The sequence below is a fragment of the Poeciliopsis prolifica genome, unplaced genomic scaffold, assembly GCF_027474105.1.
Source record: "Poeciliopsis prolifica strain line A6 unplaced genomic scaffold, Auburn_PproV2 SCAFFOLD010, whole genome shotgun sequence".
In the NCBI taxonomy this organism is placed as follows: domain Eukaryota; kingdom Metazoa; phylum Chordata; class Actinopteri; order Cyprinodontiformes; family Poeciliidae; genus Poeciliopsis; species Poeciliopsis prolifica.
The window spans coordinates 4,493,613-4,510,801 of record NW_026562385.1 but is presented as its reverse complement, the minus strand read 5'-3'; the positions used below and the strand labels follow the sequence as shown (position 1 = coordinate 4,510,801).

The following is a 17,189-nucleotide window of genomic DNA, read 5'->3' as shown; positions in this document are numbered from 1 at the left end:
CATACCTAATTCTAAGTTAAATGATTGTGGCTGATCTTCCCGTTTGTAAAATCATAGATGCTTTTACAATGCATTTATTTTTTTATCAATTTTTGTTAAGCCGAGGTGGCTGATTATGATCTGGGCCTCATACAGCCTTAAGATCTCACTGATATCATGTGAAAAAAAAAATACTAATTTTTAAAGCCCAATATAAACACTCAGCACTGATTCAAGCTGTGATTTCTGTGATTTTTACCAGATTGGGTATTCCTCTGAACGGTTGGATTTGTCTGACTCGATTAAAATGTCTGTTTGTGACGTTTGACGCAATGGCTTTAATAGTCACGATAACTTCCTGGTCTGAATGCAAAACTGAGCTTTAAAAACTTCACCTCGATGCGCTTCGACGAAATAATTGTCAAACAAGCCGGAGAAAGCTTTTAATCTGGTGAATAACCTCGCTGGGTTTACAAAGTGTGGACTGGTTTTATAACCAGTCAGCGCAGATATTACTGGAGGCGTGTTGTGGTTTGGAAACGTCGCGTGCCACCGTGCGTGCGCGCGCGCGCGTGGGAGCCATGAAGGTGAAGGTGATCTCCATCCTGGAGGACAACTACATGTACCTGGTGATAGAGGAGCAGAGCAAGCAGGCCATAGCCGTGGACCCCGCTGTTCCCCACCGGGTGAGACGTGGATGGGATTCACGGGGGAAGAGAAAGTAGTGGCACTTTTACAAAATTTATGCAATTTTCAATTGAGAAAAACGTATCTATTGGAACACATTGAAGTGACATATTTTACCAAAAAAAATAAAATAAATGAATTTAAAAATAAAAGCCATCTATAACAAAATATAATATTGCATTTTTATCATTTTATTTGTGTTTCTTTGATGTTATGATTTTTTTTTCTTTTTGTTTGACAGCTGCTGGAAATTGTCAAAAGAGAAGGCTTGTTTCTCATTGCTGTTCTCACAACGCATTATCACTGGTAAGATTAGAATATGGGTCCAAACAAACTACACATATTCAGTCCGAAATCATTTTAATTTGACAAATTATGTTTTTATTCAAGTGTGGTCAGCTATGGGCCATAGCTCATATAGAATTTGATGAGCTGATTAGCTTAGTTACATATCTACGTCATCTTATTAAGAGTAGTTAGTGGTGCTTATCGTGTAGGAACAATATTCAGAAATGTTTGTAAATTTGTTCTTAGACGTGTAGTGTACACACAGTTGCTTTCTGACGAACTGCTCATCTACAGATGTTACTCTCCAGCCTAGTACACACCAGTCATTTAAGTTCTATCTGCAGTATCTTGTGAAAATAGCTTTTCTGTCATTCCCTGGAAACAGTATGATGGAAAGTGTCAGCAGATTTGAAGCCATGACTTTTTTTAAACCTCAGTATACCCTAATATGGGAAACTGCATCATATTTGTACAACTGAGCTGTTTTTCTTTGTTTTTGTTTGTGCTTCCAGGGATCACGCTCGTGGAAATGAGGCTCTGGTGAATGAGGTTCCTAGCCTCAAGGTTTATGGGGCGGATGATCGAATCAAGGGGCTCACAGACAAAGTCACAGACTCTCAGGAACTGAAGGTAGACAGATGTCATCTTTGACAATAAAAACATTCACCAGTCGGGGTTGCAGTTTATGACGACATTTTCTCCATTTGCAGTTTAACTCTATCAATGTGAAGTGCCTGTTTACTCCTTGCCACACCGCTGGTGATATGTGCTACTACATCTGGGAGGATGAATGCACTGATGCGCCAGCTGTGTTCACAGGTCTATGTTTGTACACGTAAAGGGCTGAATAACCAGTTAAATCTCTCATTTCTTGCATTAAGAAATTATGCCTCCGCTAGCTGGTTTTGTTTAATGTAAAGGGAGAGACACCATAGTTCTCTTTGTCATCTAGTTCTCTATTTTGACTTTCAGGAGACACGTTGTTTATTGGTGGATGTGGGAGGTTTTTGGAGGGCACAGCAGAACAGATGCACCACAACCTCACCAAAGTGATTGCTTCCCTACCTCAAGAAACAGTGAGTTAGTCAAACAAAAACAAAAAAAAAATTCCAACTACTGAATCTTAGGCCATTTTTGCACCAAATTAGGACTGGCACACTGTCACTGTTTATTGGCATAAAGATCATGGATGGCTTCAGCTGCATTATTGAAATCCATTTAATTACTTCTGACAGGAAGTAATGTGGAAAGCTCCAATGTCGCCAAAAGTGGTGGTGTGTCTGATATTCTCCTTTCACCACAAACATTTTTCCTAACATGCTCAAATCAGTCGGGAAACTTTTGAGCACAGTAGACAGCGTGTTGAATTCTTGATGCGCCAAAGAAAACCTCTCCAAGAATCTGTTTAAAATGTATTTTTTTTAAAACAGAAAGTTTTCTGTGGACACGAGAACACTATCAAGAACCTAAAGTTTGCACTGCTGGTGGAGCCAGAGAACGAGAAGGTTAAAGAGATGCTGAGCTGGGCCAGGGTGAGTAAAATACATCAAAAATGTTAAATAATAATACTGTTTATAATTCTTTACTTTAGGTCAGTTCAGATAAATTTTTACAACATTTTTGGTAAAAAACAAAACAAAAAACAATACAAACACAAATTGCTTGTGCTTAGAAAAATATGCCTCATTCAAGGGTTGACTGATTAATTTAATTGACTTTATGATCCATAAGACATTTCAATTAACAATACTCAAGCTTTTCATGTTTATTTCTTCATAGTTGTTAAAATACTGCTTAGTATAAATTAGATTTAGTCATTTGTTAATAATCTATGACATAGTAATAGTGTTAGGTGCTTTGCATTTAATTTAATCTTTTTTTTAAAATATCTTTTTTATATATATGTTTTGTTCTCCATTGCTAGGCAAGAGATGATGATGACAAACCCACTGTACCATCCACACTAAAGGAGGAGTTTGATTACAACCCTTTTCTCCGCCTCTCGTGAGTGTTTGTTTAGCTCATATACATTGTTTATGGAACACAAAAGATGAATATTTTTTAATGAAATTTATTTAGAAACGTTTCTTAAAAATTATTTAGCTTTTAATATAAAAAGAATGTGAGCTGGAGCTTTCAGTTTCTCTGTTTTTTTTGTCTGTCTTAATTTATTATTATTATTTTTATTATTTATTGCAGGGAGAAAGCAGTGCAGACATTTACTGGGAAGATGGAGCCTGTAGAGGTGATGCGAGTCCTGAGAAAGGAAATGGATAAATTTAAGAAGCCCAAAGAAAGACTTCCGCCTCAAGCCATGTTGGCTTTGCAGTGGGGTCTGCTCATGAGCGCTAAGGACCATTTAAGTCCAGCGATCAAAGACACTGACTGAATATTGCATCATGCTAAAGACCGTGGGAGTCCTGTAGCCGTCTCTCTTAAATTAAGAAAGAGTAGTGGGATTTTATTTTTCTTATAAATCAGCATTTTTGCACATTTAACACAAGGTTGGGACACATAACTGTGCTAATTAACTCAACCCTGTTCTATAAATCCCTGTTTGCTTCTATGGCTCATAATCTGTGGTCAGATCCATTCATCCATAGCAACACTAATAAATGTAAAGTTTGAATGTGTAATAAATACCTAAATGTACAAGATGAGTTATTTTTATAAATGTTTTTAGGAAATTTTCAGAAGCCCAAATATTGTTTCTGATTTAATTATGCAGAACAATTTATCGGTGAAAGGTCCTGGCATTAAAGTGAAATTTAATGCAATAAAAATGACATATAAGTATTAAAACACAAAAATGTCACAAGGCAATAGAATATTTACTATAAAGTCAGCATGGGCTGATGAGATGTATGCAATATATCGATTCATATAATATTCTGATGCAAAAATATAACAGTTTGGATCACTTTTATGTAATGCAAATATAAAATTCCTATTGCTTCTAAAAACATAGTATGTTGATCAGAAGAGGTACAGCATATTGGCTATTCACATTTTTGGACATGGATAAAATATAGAAAACTCCACTGAATTTAGCAGTAAATCACAATTAAATGTAATTATTAAGCAATTTAGAGTAGACCTATTATTAAGCAATTTAGAGTAGACCTCTAAATATGAACTTATCTGAATTCAGATGTTTACAGATGTGAATGGCACAAACACTAGCTTTATTGTGTGAGAACACCATTTTCTAAGGTGTCCAACCTTTATGGGCCAAAATTGTCAAGTGCTCAAAAAATATTTTTTTAAGCTGCAGAGGTAAAGTCATTGTGAAGTGTTTATTGTTGCAGCTAAACATGCCATGTTTGAATAAAATGGATAAAGTAGTCTGATTGTTGAAGAAATGTGATCTCAAAGTTGCATCAATCTGAATTTTTTTTTAAAAATTGCCTAGATGCCTTACTTAATAAAAAGGGGCATATACTTCCCTAATTCTTTTTAGGTTGTTTTCCTGTATTAGGAAATAGATATAGGTCACCCTTGCTCAAAATCAGACTTGAACACACTGGAATAATTAAATAGTTGTTTATTTTGTTTTCAAACTGTATACATTTACATATAATTAACAAAGAGTGATCATATTTTATGATTGGCAATGACATGTTTAGAGTGTAACAGGTTCCACACAAATTACATTACTAGATAATTAAGAGGACGACAGAAAAACAATTACATTTATTCAGTGCAGAGGCATTGGTTTATAATCTGGTATTCCACCCTACCAGGCTCACAGGAAAAAAAAGACCTAAAAGAACAATCCAAAATGTGCATCTCCATCAGGACCAAAGCTGAATGCAAAATTAACATCTGCAAACATCATCTTGGCCAGACAAGAGCACAGATCACCACTTCATAGTGAGCCCGTTGGTCATTTTCTCCACAGCGTGGAACTGTGTGTGTAGCAGCTCTTTGGCTCTCTCTGCTCCCAGGGTGTGAAGCCAGCTTTCATACAACTCAGCTACGCGGGTGTCGTTTTCTGGCAACAGGGGACGCTCTGCCTTGTAGAGTTGCTCAACTTGTTGGAGAAGCTCCTTTTGGTTTTGACTGGATGAGGGCCTCACCTGCCCACCACCATTCAGACAGCCTGCAGGGCGACAAATGAGACATGTTAAGTTTGACAAGAAGATCTGCAGGAAGCTTCATATATACAGCATGTGTTTTGGAACACGAAGGAATGACTTCATGGCAAATTTTGTCCCATTTACCTGACGGGCAGGCCATAACTTCCACAAAGTGGTAGGGCGACTTTCCCCTCTTGAGTTTCTGCACGAGGTTCTGAATGTTGCGGAAGCCATAAGTTGAGGCGAAACACAGCAGGACGGCACCGTCTTTCTCCAGTCTCACCTCCTGGAAGTCTTTGTTCCTGCGTCACAGTGTGGAGAATACAAAAAAAGGGAGACATATCCATGTTTTTTAAAATTTGTAATGAAAAACGAATCCTTTATGATCAGAAGATGTGAAATGATAATCCGTTTTGAAGGCCTCCTTCACCTGAGCGTCTTGTAGGTGAGTTCTTTCACTTCCTCCCCAAACAGCTGCTTGGCAGCATAAGTGAACACATGATGGAGGTAACCTCCTGAACCACTCCCAGCATGGCTCAGGAACTCATCCTCACACACACTGCTGAACCTGTGTGAAACACACAGCATGTGGGATTACATTCTGCAAGGATTGAGAGCAAGACATCGAGACGGGATGAAACTTGCATTGTGTCCAGGGCTGCAGGCTCAACATCAGAAAGAGAAACATTCTGCTCCTCCAACATTTTCTGAACCTCTCCTGCAGCAGCAAAGAGAGCTTTTTAGTATTTTATTTCCATAAGCGTAAAAGAAACAGAATGAGGGCGGCTGGTGTACCTGAAGTGATGACACAATCCACTTCTCGGGTCTCGGCTTTGTTCAAGTAGAAGTCGGCGCGTGATGCCTCGAGTTTCTTGTCGAAGCAGGGCATCACAGCCACGTGGTAGATCTGCTGTGGACTAAGACCCTAAGAGACAAACAACCACAGACAGATCAGCAACTCTTCTCTATTATCTGTAGTTACATTTAGTGCCTTGCAAAAGTATTCATGTCACAGTTTAACAATCTCTTTCCAAACTAGATTGAGCACAGTCAGATTGGCTGGACAATATATTTTATAGTCCTGCCACAGATTTTCAGTTTTATTTAGCTTTAGACTTAGACTGGGCCATTCTAGCACATAAATATGCTTAAATAAGTCCGTTGTAGCGTGGATTTTATGTACAGTGTGATGTTTTGAGCTCCTGTTTCAGGTTTTTACAGCCTCCAGAGGCTTTTCTCCCATATTCCAATCTAGTCATCTTCCTTTTAACTCTAAACCTTTTCTCTATCAAAAGCTGCACAACCACAACAGTGGTAGTAACACTGTTGTTTGTAACACTGTTACATCATTTCTTGAAAGAAGATCATTGAAGTTGGAGGTCGTATCGTGACAAAATGTAAAAATTAAAGTTCGATACGTAAGAATACTTTTGCTTGTCATTTTATAATCGGGTCCAAAGCATACCTGCTGTTCGGCAAAATAGCTTTTCACCAGAGAGCCCATCATCTGCTGCGGAGAGCGAGTGGTGCTGATGTACGGGAGAATATAGTCGCCATGAGTCTTCTCTGCGTAACAGATCCATCCTGCATGCGTTTATGTAATTTTCGTTAGTTTTACTTTATGAAGTAGTGAATAGATTTAACATGACTTTCTGCTTCAATCAATTATTTTAGTATTTTCTCGCCACAGCAACTTTGACATAATTTGTTGAGTTTTGTGTGCATACTAAGTTTTTTTCCCGCCCTGCTGTACCTGGGCAGGCGGATGTCAGCATGGGCACGGCTTTGCTGTCCTGATCTTTCCGACTGAAACGATCCACAAACTCCTTCTGACTCTCTAGCAGGCTGAACGTTCGACTGAAGCTGGTGTCAAACACATGATGGACACCTGGAAGACAACAATACATCACAAAGGCAAAATTATTCTGCCTTAATTAGGTGTCACTTAATAAATAATTAAAAAAAACAAACACATGCACACACCAAGGCCTTTGAGGAAAGAAGTGAGCTTTCTGCCAGCCTCACTACTGCTGAGGTTGTAATGTGCTGCAAGGGAGGCTCTGGACTGGGGCGATACCGACACCACTACAATCTTCTGTTCCTTCTCTTTGGTCTGCGTCGGAAGTCGTCATGGTGCAGACAGAAAACAATAACGGCAAATTCACAATCAAAAACATCGCAGAACTATTCCCGGTAACACATCACAGCTCTACCTTGTTGTTCCGCAGCACTTTTAAAAGCTCCTCGTGACTCTGCTGCGTGATCAGGACGCTCTCGGCTGAAGTGATGCAGCCACTGCAGGCCAGGCAGTCATTTAGGGTGATCTTTGCTCTCTCCAGCTTCTGTTTCCCTCCATCCTTCAAAACGACAAGTGGGTTTAATTCAAAGACACCAATAAGAGTTTAATGATTCCCAAAACAAATTGTGGGATAAGGTCCAGTCATACAAGATCAAGAATTATCTATTGTTCAAGCACTTCTGTGTCATGGAAAATCTGGACAATTTTATTTAGAACATTCATTGAGAAAAGAATTATGGCGCTCATATTCTTTCAGTACTTTGCTTACATGTCCATAAAACCTGCAGTTTTACTATCATAATGTCATCACCATCGAAATCAAACCTATAGTCGGTTGTGCACAAGAATTTGTACTAAAAGTATTAAAACTGTATACCTCTACCATCACGTTCAGCCAACACAGCTTTGATAAACAGCAGCACCATGAGCAGCCGCAGGTGAACAGATTTTTAGTACAAAGTGCCATGCAATGCAGCATGTGCAATAATTTTGACCTTGCACATTGCTCTGTGTAAATTGTTTGCAAATGAAGTAAAATTGAATTATGCAAACAAAATTCAAAACCAATGTTTGTTTTTTTTAACATAAAACTCTGAAAAGATCCCACTGATGATCTGAATGTGCCTTTTTGTAAAATTGTGTTCATATATTAAAAGCTCTGAGCTGCTTCTCCCTTCAGATGAAGGTTAGCATTAGGCCAACACAACTAGAGTTCCTTTAAAATGTTGTAACTAAGCCATCCAGCTGTGCAGAGCACAAACATGCTCCATTACAGGTAACGGTGAGCACAACACAACGATGATGCAACTTAGAGACTGTTCATGTTCTGGCTGACATGGTTTTTAATGTCATGATGCAGTCGAGCCATGATACCCACCTGGTTGACTTGCACGTAACTTCCATCATCCTCTATCTGTATTTTGGCCACAGATTTACCTTGTTTCTTCTCTACTTTGACTGGTTTGACACATTCCTACAAAAAAAAAAAAAAGAAAAGAAACAAGAGGGCAAATATGAAACAACATATTTTTAGATGTTTTAAAACCACAAAAATAAGGTTTTTTAGTTAGTTAGTAACTTTTTAGTTCACTGCTATAACCTGTAGATATCAGTTCAAGGAGATAAATGGTTTCATCGACATACTAAATGCTTTGTAAGTTACCTCATTATTTGTGTCAATCTACCAGACAAGTTATCAAAAATGTTGATGAATAGAATCTAAACAAGGTTCATTGAACATTTGAGCTTAACTGGAAAATATGTTTTAAATAAACTACAATTTTCAAACTGGCGTGCTGAATGTTTAGCTTGCCTCTTAATATTTCTAAAACAAAAACCTCCCCCAGTGAGTCATCACAATAAAATTGTGAGTGCCAGCGCTAATGTTCTTAAATTAGAGACTTCAAGTTACCATGAGAGTATCATTATGGGCTGATTTCAGTCTTCTTACATCACCCCCTTATCATTAGCAGGCTAACGGCGGTTTTCTAAGCATGTATGTTGGAGGCATCAACGCCCCAACCAAACAGTAAACATCGATTTATGATCATCTTTAGACAACAATCGTTTACTATCGGTGCTACGTTAGGGTCGCTACTCAGTCAACTAACACAGGCGACAAGAACAACTACACATCCGACTGCTGGCTACTTCACCATGTTTTTACGCTGTTAAAATCGGACTCATGAAGCCGACTAATCATTAATACTTATCTCATTCTACTAAAATTAATATCCTGCAATGTTACGCTGTACAAGTTGAGGTTTCCGACCTGCGACGGTGTGATAAAATCGTCGAGATCCGTCAGCTGCAGGACACCGCTGAAGTGAGACGCCATACTCACTGCCGTAAAGTTGTTGTTTATATTAGTGTCGTGAAGTCTTGATTCAACTTTATCCACAACTGGAAAAGCTGCGCAACAGCTCGCCTGTGTTAGATCCTTCATCATATGTAGTTCAATGTACTTCTACATTATTGTACAACAAAATAGTAATTATAATATGGTTAGAGTAACTAAAATATACTTTAGGTGCTTAAATGCTAAAAAAATTCAATATTTGCAATATTATTGGTTGAAAATAACATAAAAACGCCTTTATTATCTTTACTAAACGTCTTCTTTAATTTTCTTTGCAGATCATATGAACGTTACATTGTGAAACGTTAATATCTTTCATCTTCAACAAATGTTTGAAAATAAAAGAAAGAGAATTTGGGGAAACTTTGTCATATTGTGTTGTTTCCCAAAAGCAAGCTGTGAGAACCACAACAAGACTATTTATTTTGACCATTGAGTTGTTCAAGATCACAGCCAATATCACTGATCAAATTGTTTACAGAGCATCTCCTAATTTTCAATTGTCAAAACTTGTTTTTCACCAAAAGTGATCAGGTAAAATGCTACCATGTTAACACTAGATTCAAAATGTTATGTTTGTTTATCTAGGTCCCATCTTTTTATTTTTTTATTTGTCATGTTTTCAAGCAAACACACTAATCTTGAAATGAACAGAGACAGAGATACCTCAACTGAACAACAAATATGTCGCTGTAAAATTAAAACAATTAGCTCAAAAGAGCTAAACCCTATTTAGAGGCACTTTTTTGTTGTCTTCTAAACATTTCTCTGCCTGTCTTTTAACTATACAGCCAGACAGATATTTACAGAGGAGCAATACAAGTAAATGAGGTAAATTAGCAAACTTGCCAAAAACTTATGATGTCACCCTGGACATGTTACTGTGGAAGATCGTCTCTGCTGATCGGAAATTGATTTAAAAGTATGTCATGACACATCAGTCTTCAGTCAGAGGCCTCCTCAGATTTGTTGCAAGACTGACTGCTATACTGCCGATTCATACCCACAGCAGTCCACTTTTTAAAGTTATTTATAAGTTAGGCCAACATTTAATTTATTTTTGGGATAAACAGTGTTTTTAATTGAATGTATTCTTATGTTATTAATACTGTTGTTTTGACCAAGACACTCAGAAAATACCATTGCTTTCTCTAAGTGAAATCAATATTTTTTTATTTTCTTGCTATGATAACTAAACTATGCACAACTGGCTTGCCCAGTCCTTATAAGCTGTTGTTTCAGTGCCCTCTATTTAATGTTGTGTTCAGTGAATTCAAAACAGAAGGGTGTGTGGAGTGTTATTTTAACCCAAAAGTCAGAAAATGTCTTTTTATTTCATCCCACGTGTGCTCGAGCCCCTTCAGTTGTTATGACTACGCGGTCGTAAATCCGCCATATTTGCTCCCGCCCCGCTGCTGCGTTGCGACAGAGACGGAGAAGTCAAACGACATGAATGTAGAAAATAATCATACGGCAGAAACAGAGAAGGAGCAAACGACTAACGGCACCGACACCATCACCATTCAGACAACACTGGGAGACGAAGGTTTGACCCCCGACGACATAAAACAAGATTAAATTCTACCTCTGTTATCACGTTTGGGCCTCGCTAACTTCCTCCATAATGAAATTGTGCTAGTAGCAGCTAACTAACGTTAGCAACATTAGCCAGTTTGCTGCGTCGCTGTAGATTTGGCCAGTTGTTGGCATTTGAAAACGGTGCACCAAACACGCAGCACCTCGCAGTGTTGAGGATCCAAAGTCATAAGAAACTCCAGAAGTATCTCACATTTACACGGTTGCTTTGCGTCCTTTTGTAGATGATGATGTCCACAAGTGCGGGCGGTGTCAGTGCGAGTTCTCCAGCCTGGAGGCTTTCATCCAGCACAAGCTGCAGCAGAGTTGCAAACGCCCGGAGACCAGGCAGGCTTCCCAGGAGGCCAACCAGCAGGCATGTCCTCAGACAGTTTTAAGATCAAATCATTATTTTGTTTTTCAATATATACAAAAAAGCTGTGTTGTTGTGGTCAGTACAATCTTAATCGTCCACTGGAAAATCTTTAAGATTGATTTAGATGAATAAGTGTTCACTTTCGAAAACATAATTTTTATATAAAAACAAAGCTAAATGTAATATTTAATTTCTTCATAAATTGGGGTTGTTGCCAAAATCCAAAAATTGTTTTACACAATACAAATAATCTGTGAATTTCCTTGGCATGATCAATTTTAGTCTGTCAGATAGAAGGGACCTTTTGTTATTGCCTTTAACGACAAATTTAGTTGTCAGATTCAGTCATTTTCCTCACCATCAAGATGAACACAATTTAGAACAAAGATGTACATGTACGGTTATGGTACGACCATGTTTTTCTCTGTGCACATGTAATTAGTCCATGAAACTTCATTAGTATGTCATTTTGTTACGTTTTCTTTTCTGTAGGTCTCTTCAAGTACTGGAAGCTCAGTGTCCAAGGTGAAAACTGAAGGTATATCTACAGTTAAACCAGCAACGACCACTGATGGTAGGTTATCAACTTTAATATGTATTTTTTATTTTTTGCTGCTCTATAGAATCCTTGAGAACCTTTAAAACCACAAAATATGCATATTTTTAATTGGCGTACTTAGTTTGAATAACTAGTTTTGCACAGTTATCTATCAGTTTGTTATCCATCTAAGTATTATGTTTGGTCAGTTAATTTGATAAATGAATTTCTCCGCGGTACTGTGCTAAATTTCTTATTTTGTTCTCCACACAGATGAAAGAAATGGTCCAATGGGTCGAGGCCATAGGAAGAAAATTGCTTCTATTAAAGTCACCGACCAATCTGATAAAAGCGCAACGTTTGTATCTGAAAACGCTGATGGTGAACAGCAGACGTTCAAAGTAAATGAGGAGGGACGCTACATTTGTCACCTTTGTGAAAAGACATTTAAAACTGTGAGTCAAACAGTTGATAAGCCACATGATGTAATTACCTTAGTTGTTGCTTGTTTCTAACTTTCGTTCACTCTGTGATTCTGTTTCCCTGCATAGACAAACATCTTGAGGACTCACATGAAAACTCACAGTGACCAGAAGAACTTCTCCTGTGGCCTGTGTGGGACTTCATTTCGTACCAAAGGCTCATTGATACGTCACAACCGTCGGCACACTGGTGTGGAGAATGAACTGAAGTCACACAGCACTGTTGAAATGAGCTCACTTTGACGTGTGCCAGAAATCAAAACTTTTCTATTTTGCTTTTTTCTCCGCTGCTTGCAGATGAGCGGCCGTATCGGTGTACCCTGTGTGGCCAGTCTTTCAGAGAGTCGGGGGCTCTCACCAGACATCTGAAATCCTTGACTCCCTGCACAGAGAAGATCCGGTTTGTCCAGTACAAGGAAATCCTGGTCAGCAAAGATGGAGTGCAGAAAGGTCAGACTAATTTTAAAGTGAAAAAAATGCAGTGTAGTCACTGCACAATTGCATCTACATCCATCCATCCATCAGTCTGTCGATTTGTCCATATATTCGTCCAGCTATTTATCCATTCATCTAGTCTTCTGTCTGACTGCCTTTTTCTATGCAGTTATTTTCATAAATATTATGAAGTGGAGTTATAATATTTTAACTTATTTCTAAAATTAGCAGTACATCTTCATGTTTAATCTGGCTTGAAGTGCAATGACACAGTAAATGGAGCAAATCCTGAGATGGTGTGAATGTTTCAGGAGTTGAAACTGACCAAGGCCAAGTAGTGACCCAACAGGAAGTGGTAGTTGTGGAGCAGGAAGCTGAGGAGCAGGAGATGGTGGAGTCTCAGACTGCTGTCGTCAGTGTGGTGGAGGCTGACTCCCAGGAGGTCCTCCGTCAGGTTCACTTCACAATGGAGGTGGACGGGACAACACAGGAGCAGCAGGTGAGAGCGCACGTTTTAAGTCTTTTGTGTGTTTCTCTTTCGGTCAAATCTCAAGTTGCTGTATATCTTTTGCTTGAATCAGGTGGTGGTCGACCAGTCTCAGGCGGATGCTCTGGCTGCTGCCGCCGCCGCTGGTGACAGCCTCATCTGTCAGGCCATCATCAACTCCGGCATCGCCCTGGGCACCGAGGAGACAGTGGTAGAGGAATCCTCGCCAACAACACAGGAGATGGACAAAGACGTTCCAGATGCTACTGATGTTGACCAGAGTGTGATGGAGATCCAGGTTAAAGAAGAGTTCGAAGATACGGAGGAGGCATGTGCATCACAAATTCAAAAAGGTCGCTTTGGAGAAATTTTGCATGAATCGTAACCTTTTTCTTGTTTCTTGGATAGGAAACGGCTGAAGATCGAGCACCTTGTAAGCTCTACACTTGTCCACACTGCAGTCGGTCATTCAAAGGCGTAAATTATTTCCGTTTTCATGTCAAAGGTCATTTAGGTAAGCCCTCATTGAATGTTGCAGCTCTTTCCAATATAATACACAAGAGTCGAGATTTCCAAGTAGTGCAAGATATGAGTTACTAACTTATTGTTAAGCTTTTTCACACGTTGTCATGTTACAACCACAATCTTTGATGTATTGTATTGATGTTAGATGTGATAGACCAATAGAAAGTGTAATGTAGCCTACTGGAACCCGATGATGTAAGATTATTCCCCTCCAGGTCAGACAGAGTCAGTGTTGGTTCTTTTGAATACAAACAAAAGCTCCTGTTTTCTGATGCATGGTCAATTTATAATAAGAATACAGATAAAAAAAAAATTTGATTATTTTTATATATATATATATAATTTGTGCATTTATCCTTGTTTTATAGGTTATAAACCATTTAAGTGCACACTATGTCAAAAGGAGTTTCTCACTGGTTACCTGTTAAAGAAGCACATGGAGGTCCATGTCAGCGAGAGGCGGTATAAATGCGGCGAGTGCGGAAAGCTGTATAAAACCATCGGACACGTACGCGAACACATGAGAGCCCACTCTGATGAGAGGCCCTACCACTGCCACAGATGCAACAAGGGATACAAGACCAAGGTGGATTACAGTGGCTGTACATGCACAGCTAAAATTATGATTTTTTTGGCTTTTTTTTTTCTTTTAATTTTAGTATTCATTTTTCTCAGAACGCCTTACAAGTTCACCAACGGACTCACGGCGATGAGAAACCTTACGTGTGCGAGTTCTGCTTCAGAGGCTTCAGAGAGAAAGGCTCTCTGGTGCGACACATCCGCCACCACACAGGAGAGAGGCCTTTCAAGTGCCCGAAGTGTGGGCGGGGCTTCGCCGAGCACGGGACGCTCAACCGGCACATGCGCGCCAAAGGTCAGGGTGACACGCAGAAGCAAACCTGAACGACTGAGATGTTTATGGCTCTGACACAAGCTGATCTAACGCTGGTTGTTTCCACGCCAGGAGGCTGCAATAAGGAGAACTCCAATGATCAGCAGGACGACGTGGCGGAGGAGCAGACGTCTGCAGACAGCCTCAGCGCAGCAGAAGTCATCGCAGAAGATCCTCACGCCGTGCTGGTGGAGTTCTCCTCAGTGGTGGCGGACACGCAGGAGTATATTATAAAGGTGGGAGCAAAAGCTCATGAGTTTGGAGGAAAATTTCACAGAAAAACATCTGCAGCCATTTGTTTATTCCGTGAAATATTTTATTTTTAAACTGATGGAAAAAAAGTCTGTTGTATGCCTCTGTTTTTTACCTTTTACTCTTAAGTCATGCTTTCATTTAATATCTAACATACAATAATTTTTAGAATCGGGAACTAATCAATACTTTTGTGCAAAAATGTATCCAGTCATTGGATCTGGTTAATAATTGTTCAATTAATGGCCTTCTTTAATCTGCTTTAAGCGTCTTAACTGGAACACCATTTATTATTTTCCATATTTTATAATGTCTTGATAGTATTTCAGGGTTTTTTTTGCAGAAAGCCTTCCAGTCCAGAGACTTACATAAAAAGTATAGCTAACTTCCTCTACTTCTTGATTCTTTCACACCATCTAGACTCAAACTGAAGAGGAAATGCAGCAAGAAGTCACACTCATTCAGGACAGCCAAAACGAGGTCAGTGTGCACATTTGGGGAGCGCTATAGAGAACCTATGCATTATCTATATAACTCTTGCTTACTTCAAAACGTAAGCTCATCAATGCATAAAGTTAAGTTCTCGTTAAGCCCGTCTCACAAGTCCTCTGACGTTTTTATGTTTTTTGAATTTCCTTTCTTCCAAGATGGGAACCCAGATCATGAAAGTGGTGCAGCAGATCGTCAGCCAGTCCCACGGCGCCGCCAGCCACCAGATCATCGTGCGAAACGTCGGGGCGGACGAGGACAGCGCCTCCATCTCCGACTGTGGGGACACCATCACCATCGCCACGCCGGAGAGCCTGACGGAGCAGGTGGCTATGACGCTTGCCTCCGCCATCAGCGACGGGACACTGCTGGCCACGACGGGCGCCGCAGGGGACGTCGGGGGGACTGTTACCATGGTTACCACAGAGGAAGCAGTGGAGGGAATAGAGATGGTGCAGCAGCAAGAGGAGTATGTCATCACCTCCCCAGAGGAGGTGGAAATTCAGACTGTAGTTGTATGATCAAAGAGGATCCTACTGATGAACTCATCTGGCTTCATAGTCCGTTTGTGTGTGGATGAGTCAAATATGAAGTTAAGGCCAAAGTTTTTATAAAACTCGTAGTGACAGAAATAATAAAGTACATTTTGGATGAAGAAACAAATGTTAACAGGGAGTAAGTTTACCATACTACTAGTGTTTTTAACTGGTTCAGTAATATAAATGCTTTTAATGTGACTTATTTGTGATCCAATAAACAGTTTAATACATCTATTGCTAAATTCATTTGAATGTCAGACCAGATGAACATTTCCAAATTCATCTTTTCCCCCATATCTTCCACAGGATTCCTACACTCTTCATTAGACAAGAGAAGAAAAAAAAAGAAAATTAGAACATTTACGCTATATTTGTTTTTTTATTTCAGAATCTAAGTATTGCAAATCAGAATTTCTAAAAACGAAAATTCTTTATGTTTAGTTTGCTCCATCAAAACTTGGTAGTGTCCAAAGTGAGTTCTGAATTCCCGGGGTCCCTCATATTTTAGATTTTTTCCTGATTGAACCTGAATAAGATGAATTGATTGAAGGCCTCTATCTAACAAGATGCCAGGAAGGAAGAAAGAAATCATCCAAAATCTGCAAGAGTCTACCTTGAGGACTGAGACTGGATATTCCTGAACTTATTTTGAATTTTGAACTGAGTCAAGTCCTGGACTCAACTCTGCCTAAAGTATGTTTATGCACTCATTCAAATTTTCAATAATCTAACAGCGTAATTCAGTTAAATCTGAGAGAGAAATGTTGAAATGCACATTTTCAAAAATGAGTGACTTCTGAAGCTGATGGTTTGCACTCCATTTTTTTAGGGGTATCTGAATGAAGTACATCACACTTTTCAGGTGCTAGTTTGTCTAACATAGATGCAAGAAATCAATGGGTGTATTTTTAATTTCTACTTCACAATTATGTGTTACTTGTGTTGCTCAATCACATAAGATCCCAGTGAAGTTGGTTTCGATGCAGCTTTAGCAAGATGCTATAATCCTTTCAACAGTTCAAACAACTGCTGAATTGTTGTTTGAAAATTCAGATAAATAACCTGAAAAGCAAAGGTTTTTTTAAACAAATGTGCAGCATGTTTTGAAATCCTCCCAGTGCTTGCATATTATTATTCTTGCATATTATAATTGCATGGGATGTTTTCCCAGTTCCCTTCCTCAACCGCAGTCACGATTTTGAACTTTTTATCTCGGATTTGAAGTGCAGTGCCCTTTAAAGGCTGACATGTTGGGGCTGCTTGTCCAAGGCCGTCCACGATACAGTGTTCCCGTTTGCAGAGGTATTGTGTCCTTTAGCACATCACACAGCTGCTTGAATGTAAAATGTGTTACCCTAAGCACATTTCATTTGAAATAAATGCTATTTTCTTACAGCTCTTGTTTCTAA

At 39.2% G+C, this 17,189-nt stretch overlaps 3 protein-coding genes across 4 annotated transcripts; 2 read left to right on the top strand and 1 right to left on the bottom strand.

Moving 5' to 3' along the window:
- The first annotated feature begins 321 nt into the window (after positions 1 to 321).
- Positions 322 to 4,293, top strand: hagh (hydroxyacylglutathione hydrolase). Of its 2 annotated transcripts, XM_055036004.1 has the most exons (8): positions 322 to 665; positions 908 to 972; positions 1,467 to 1,584; positions 1,665 to 1,773; positions 1,927 to 2,030; positions 2,385 to 2,486; positions 2,879 to 2,958; positions 3,154 to 4,293. In XM_055036004.1, the coding sequence occupies exons 1-8, from the start codon at positions 561 to 563 to the stop codon at positions 3,341 to 3,343; spliced, it is 873 nt and encodes a 290-aa protein (XP_054891979.1). In that variant the 5' UTR covers positions 322 to 560; the 3' UTR covers positions 3,344 to 4,293. The 2 variants fall into 2 exon arrangements, with proteins under 2 accessions (XP_054891979.1, XP_054891980.1); XM_055036005.1 differs by lacking the exon at positions 3,154 to 4,293 and having other exon boundaries at positions 2,879 to 2,962.
- Positions 4,294 to 4,481: 188 nt separating this feature from the next.
- On the bottom strand, positions 4,482 to 9,179 carry narfl (nuclear prelamin A recognition factor-like). The gene is made up of 11 exons (XM_055035990.1): positions 9,104 to 9,179; positions 8,210 to 8,305; positions 7,247 to 7,390; positions 7,017 to 7,146; positions 6,787 to 6,921; positions 6,499 to 6,617; positions 5,829 to 5,958; positions 5,679 to 5,751; positions 5,464 to 5,601; positions 5,178 to 5,335; positions 4,482 to 5,056 (listed from the first exon to the last, which is right to left on the bottom strand). Exons 1-11 carry the CDS (start codon positions 9,167 to 9,169, stop codon positions 4,815 to 4,817), a joined length of 1,431 nt encoding a protein of 476 aa, XP_054891965.1. The 5' UTR covers positions 9,170 to 9,179; the 3' UTR covers positions 4,482 to 4,814.
- A 1,431-nt stretch (positions 9,180 to 10,610) lies between these two features.
- On the top strand, positions 10,611 to 17,175 carry e4f1 (E4F transcription factor 1). The gene is made up of 14 exons (XM_055035979.1): positions 10,611 to 10,736; positions 11,011 to 11,141; positions 11,634 to 11,715; positions 11,953 to 12,134; positions 12,231 to 12,351; positions 12,459 to 12,611; positions 12,908 to 13,095; positions 13,178 to 13,411; positions 13,492 to 13,597; positions 13,977 to 14,194; positions 14,284 to 14,482; positions 14,573 to 14,736; positions 15,173 to 15,232; positions 15,400 to 17,175. The coding sequence occupies exons 1-14, from the start codon at positions 10,640 to 10,642 to the stop codon at positions 15,760 to 15,762; spliced, it is 2,298 nt and encodes a 765-aa protein (XP_054891954.1). The 5' UTR covers positions 10,611 to 10,639; the 3' UTR covers positions 15,763 to 17,175.
- The last annotated feature ends 14 nt before the right edge of the window (positions 17,176 to 17,189 follow it).

Excerpts from the sequence above, each read along its gene's own strand:
- hagh (XM_055036004.1), top strand. The coding sequence starts at position 561 with ATGAAGGTGAAGGTGATCTCCATCCTGGAGGACAACTACATGTACCTG. Across the intron at positions 1,585-1,664 it reads CAGACTCTCAGGAACTGAAG|TTTAACTCTATCAATGTGAA; the intron begins GTAGACAGATGT and ends CTCCATTTGCAG. Across the intron at positions 2,959-3,153 it reads AACCCTTTTCTCCGCCTCTC|GGAGAAAGCAGTGCAGACAT; the intron begins GTGAGTGTTTGT and ends TATTTATTGCAG.
- narfl (XM_055035990.1), bottom strand. The coding sequence starts at position 9,169 with ATGGCGTCTCACTTCAGCGGTGTCCTGCAGCTGACGGATCTCGACGAT. Across the intron at positions 6,618-6,786 it reads GCTGACATCCGCCTGCCCAG|GATGGATCTGTTACGCAGAG; the intron begins GTACAGCAGGGC and ends AAACGCATGCAG. Across the intron at positions 5,959-6,498 it reads GCTATTTTGCCGAACAGCAG|GGTCTTAGTCCACAGCAGAT; the intron begins GTATGCTTTGGA and ends TTTGTCTCTTAG.
- e4f1 (XM_055035979.1), top strand. The coding sequence starts at position 10,640 with ATGAATGTAGAAAATAATCATACGGCAGAAACAGAGAAGGAGCAAACG. Across the intron at positions 13,412-13,491 it reads AGTTCGAAGATACGGAGGAG|GAAACGGCTGAAGATCGAGC; the intron begins GCATGTGCATCA and ends TTTCTTGGATAG. Across the intron at positions 15,233-15,399 it reads TTCAGGACAGCCAAAACGAG|ATGGGAACCCAGATCATGAA; the intron begins GTCAGTGTGCAC and ends CTTTCTTCCAAG.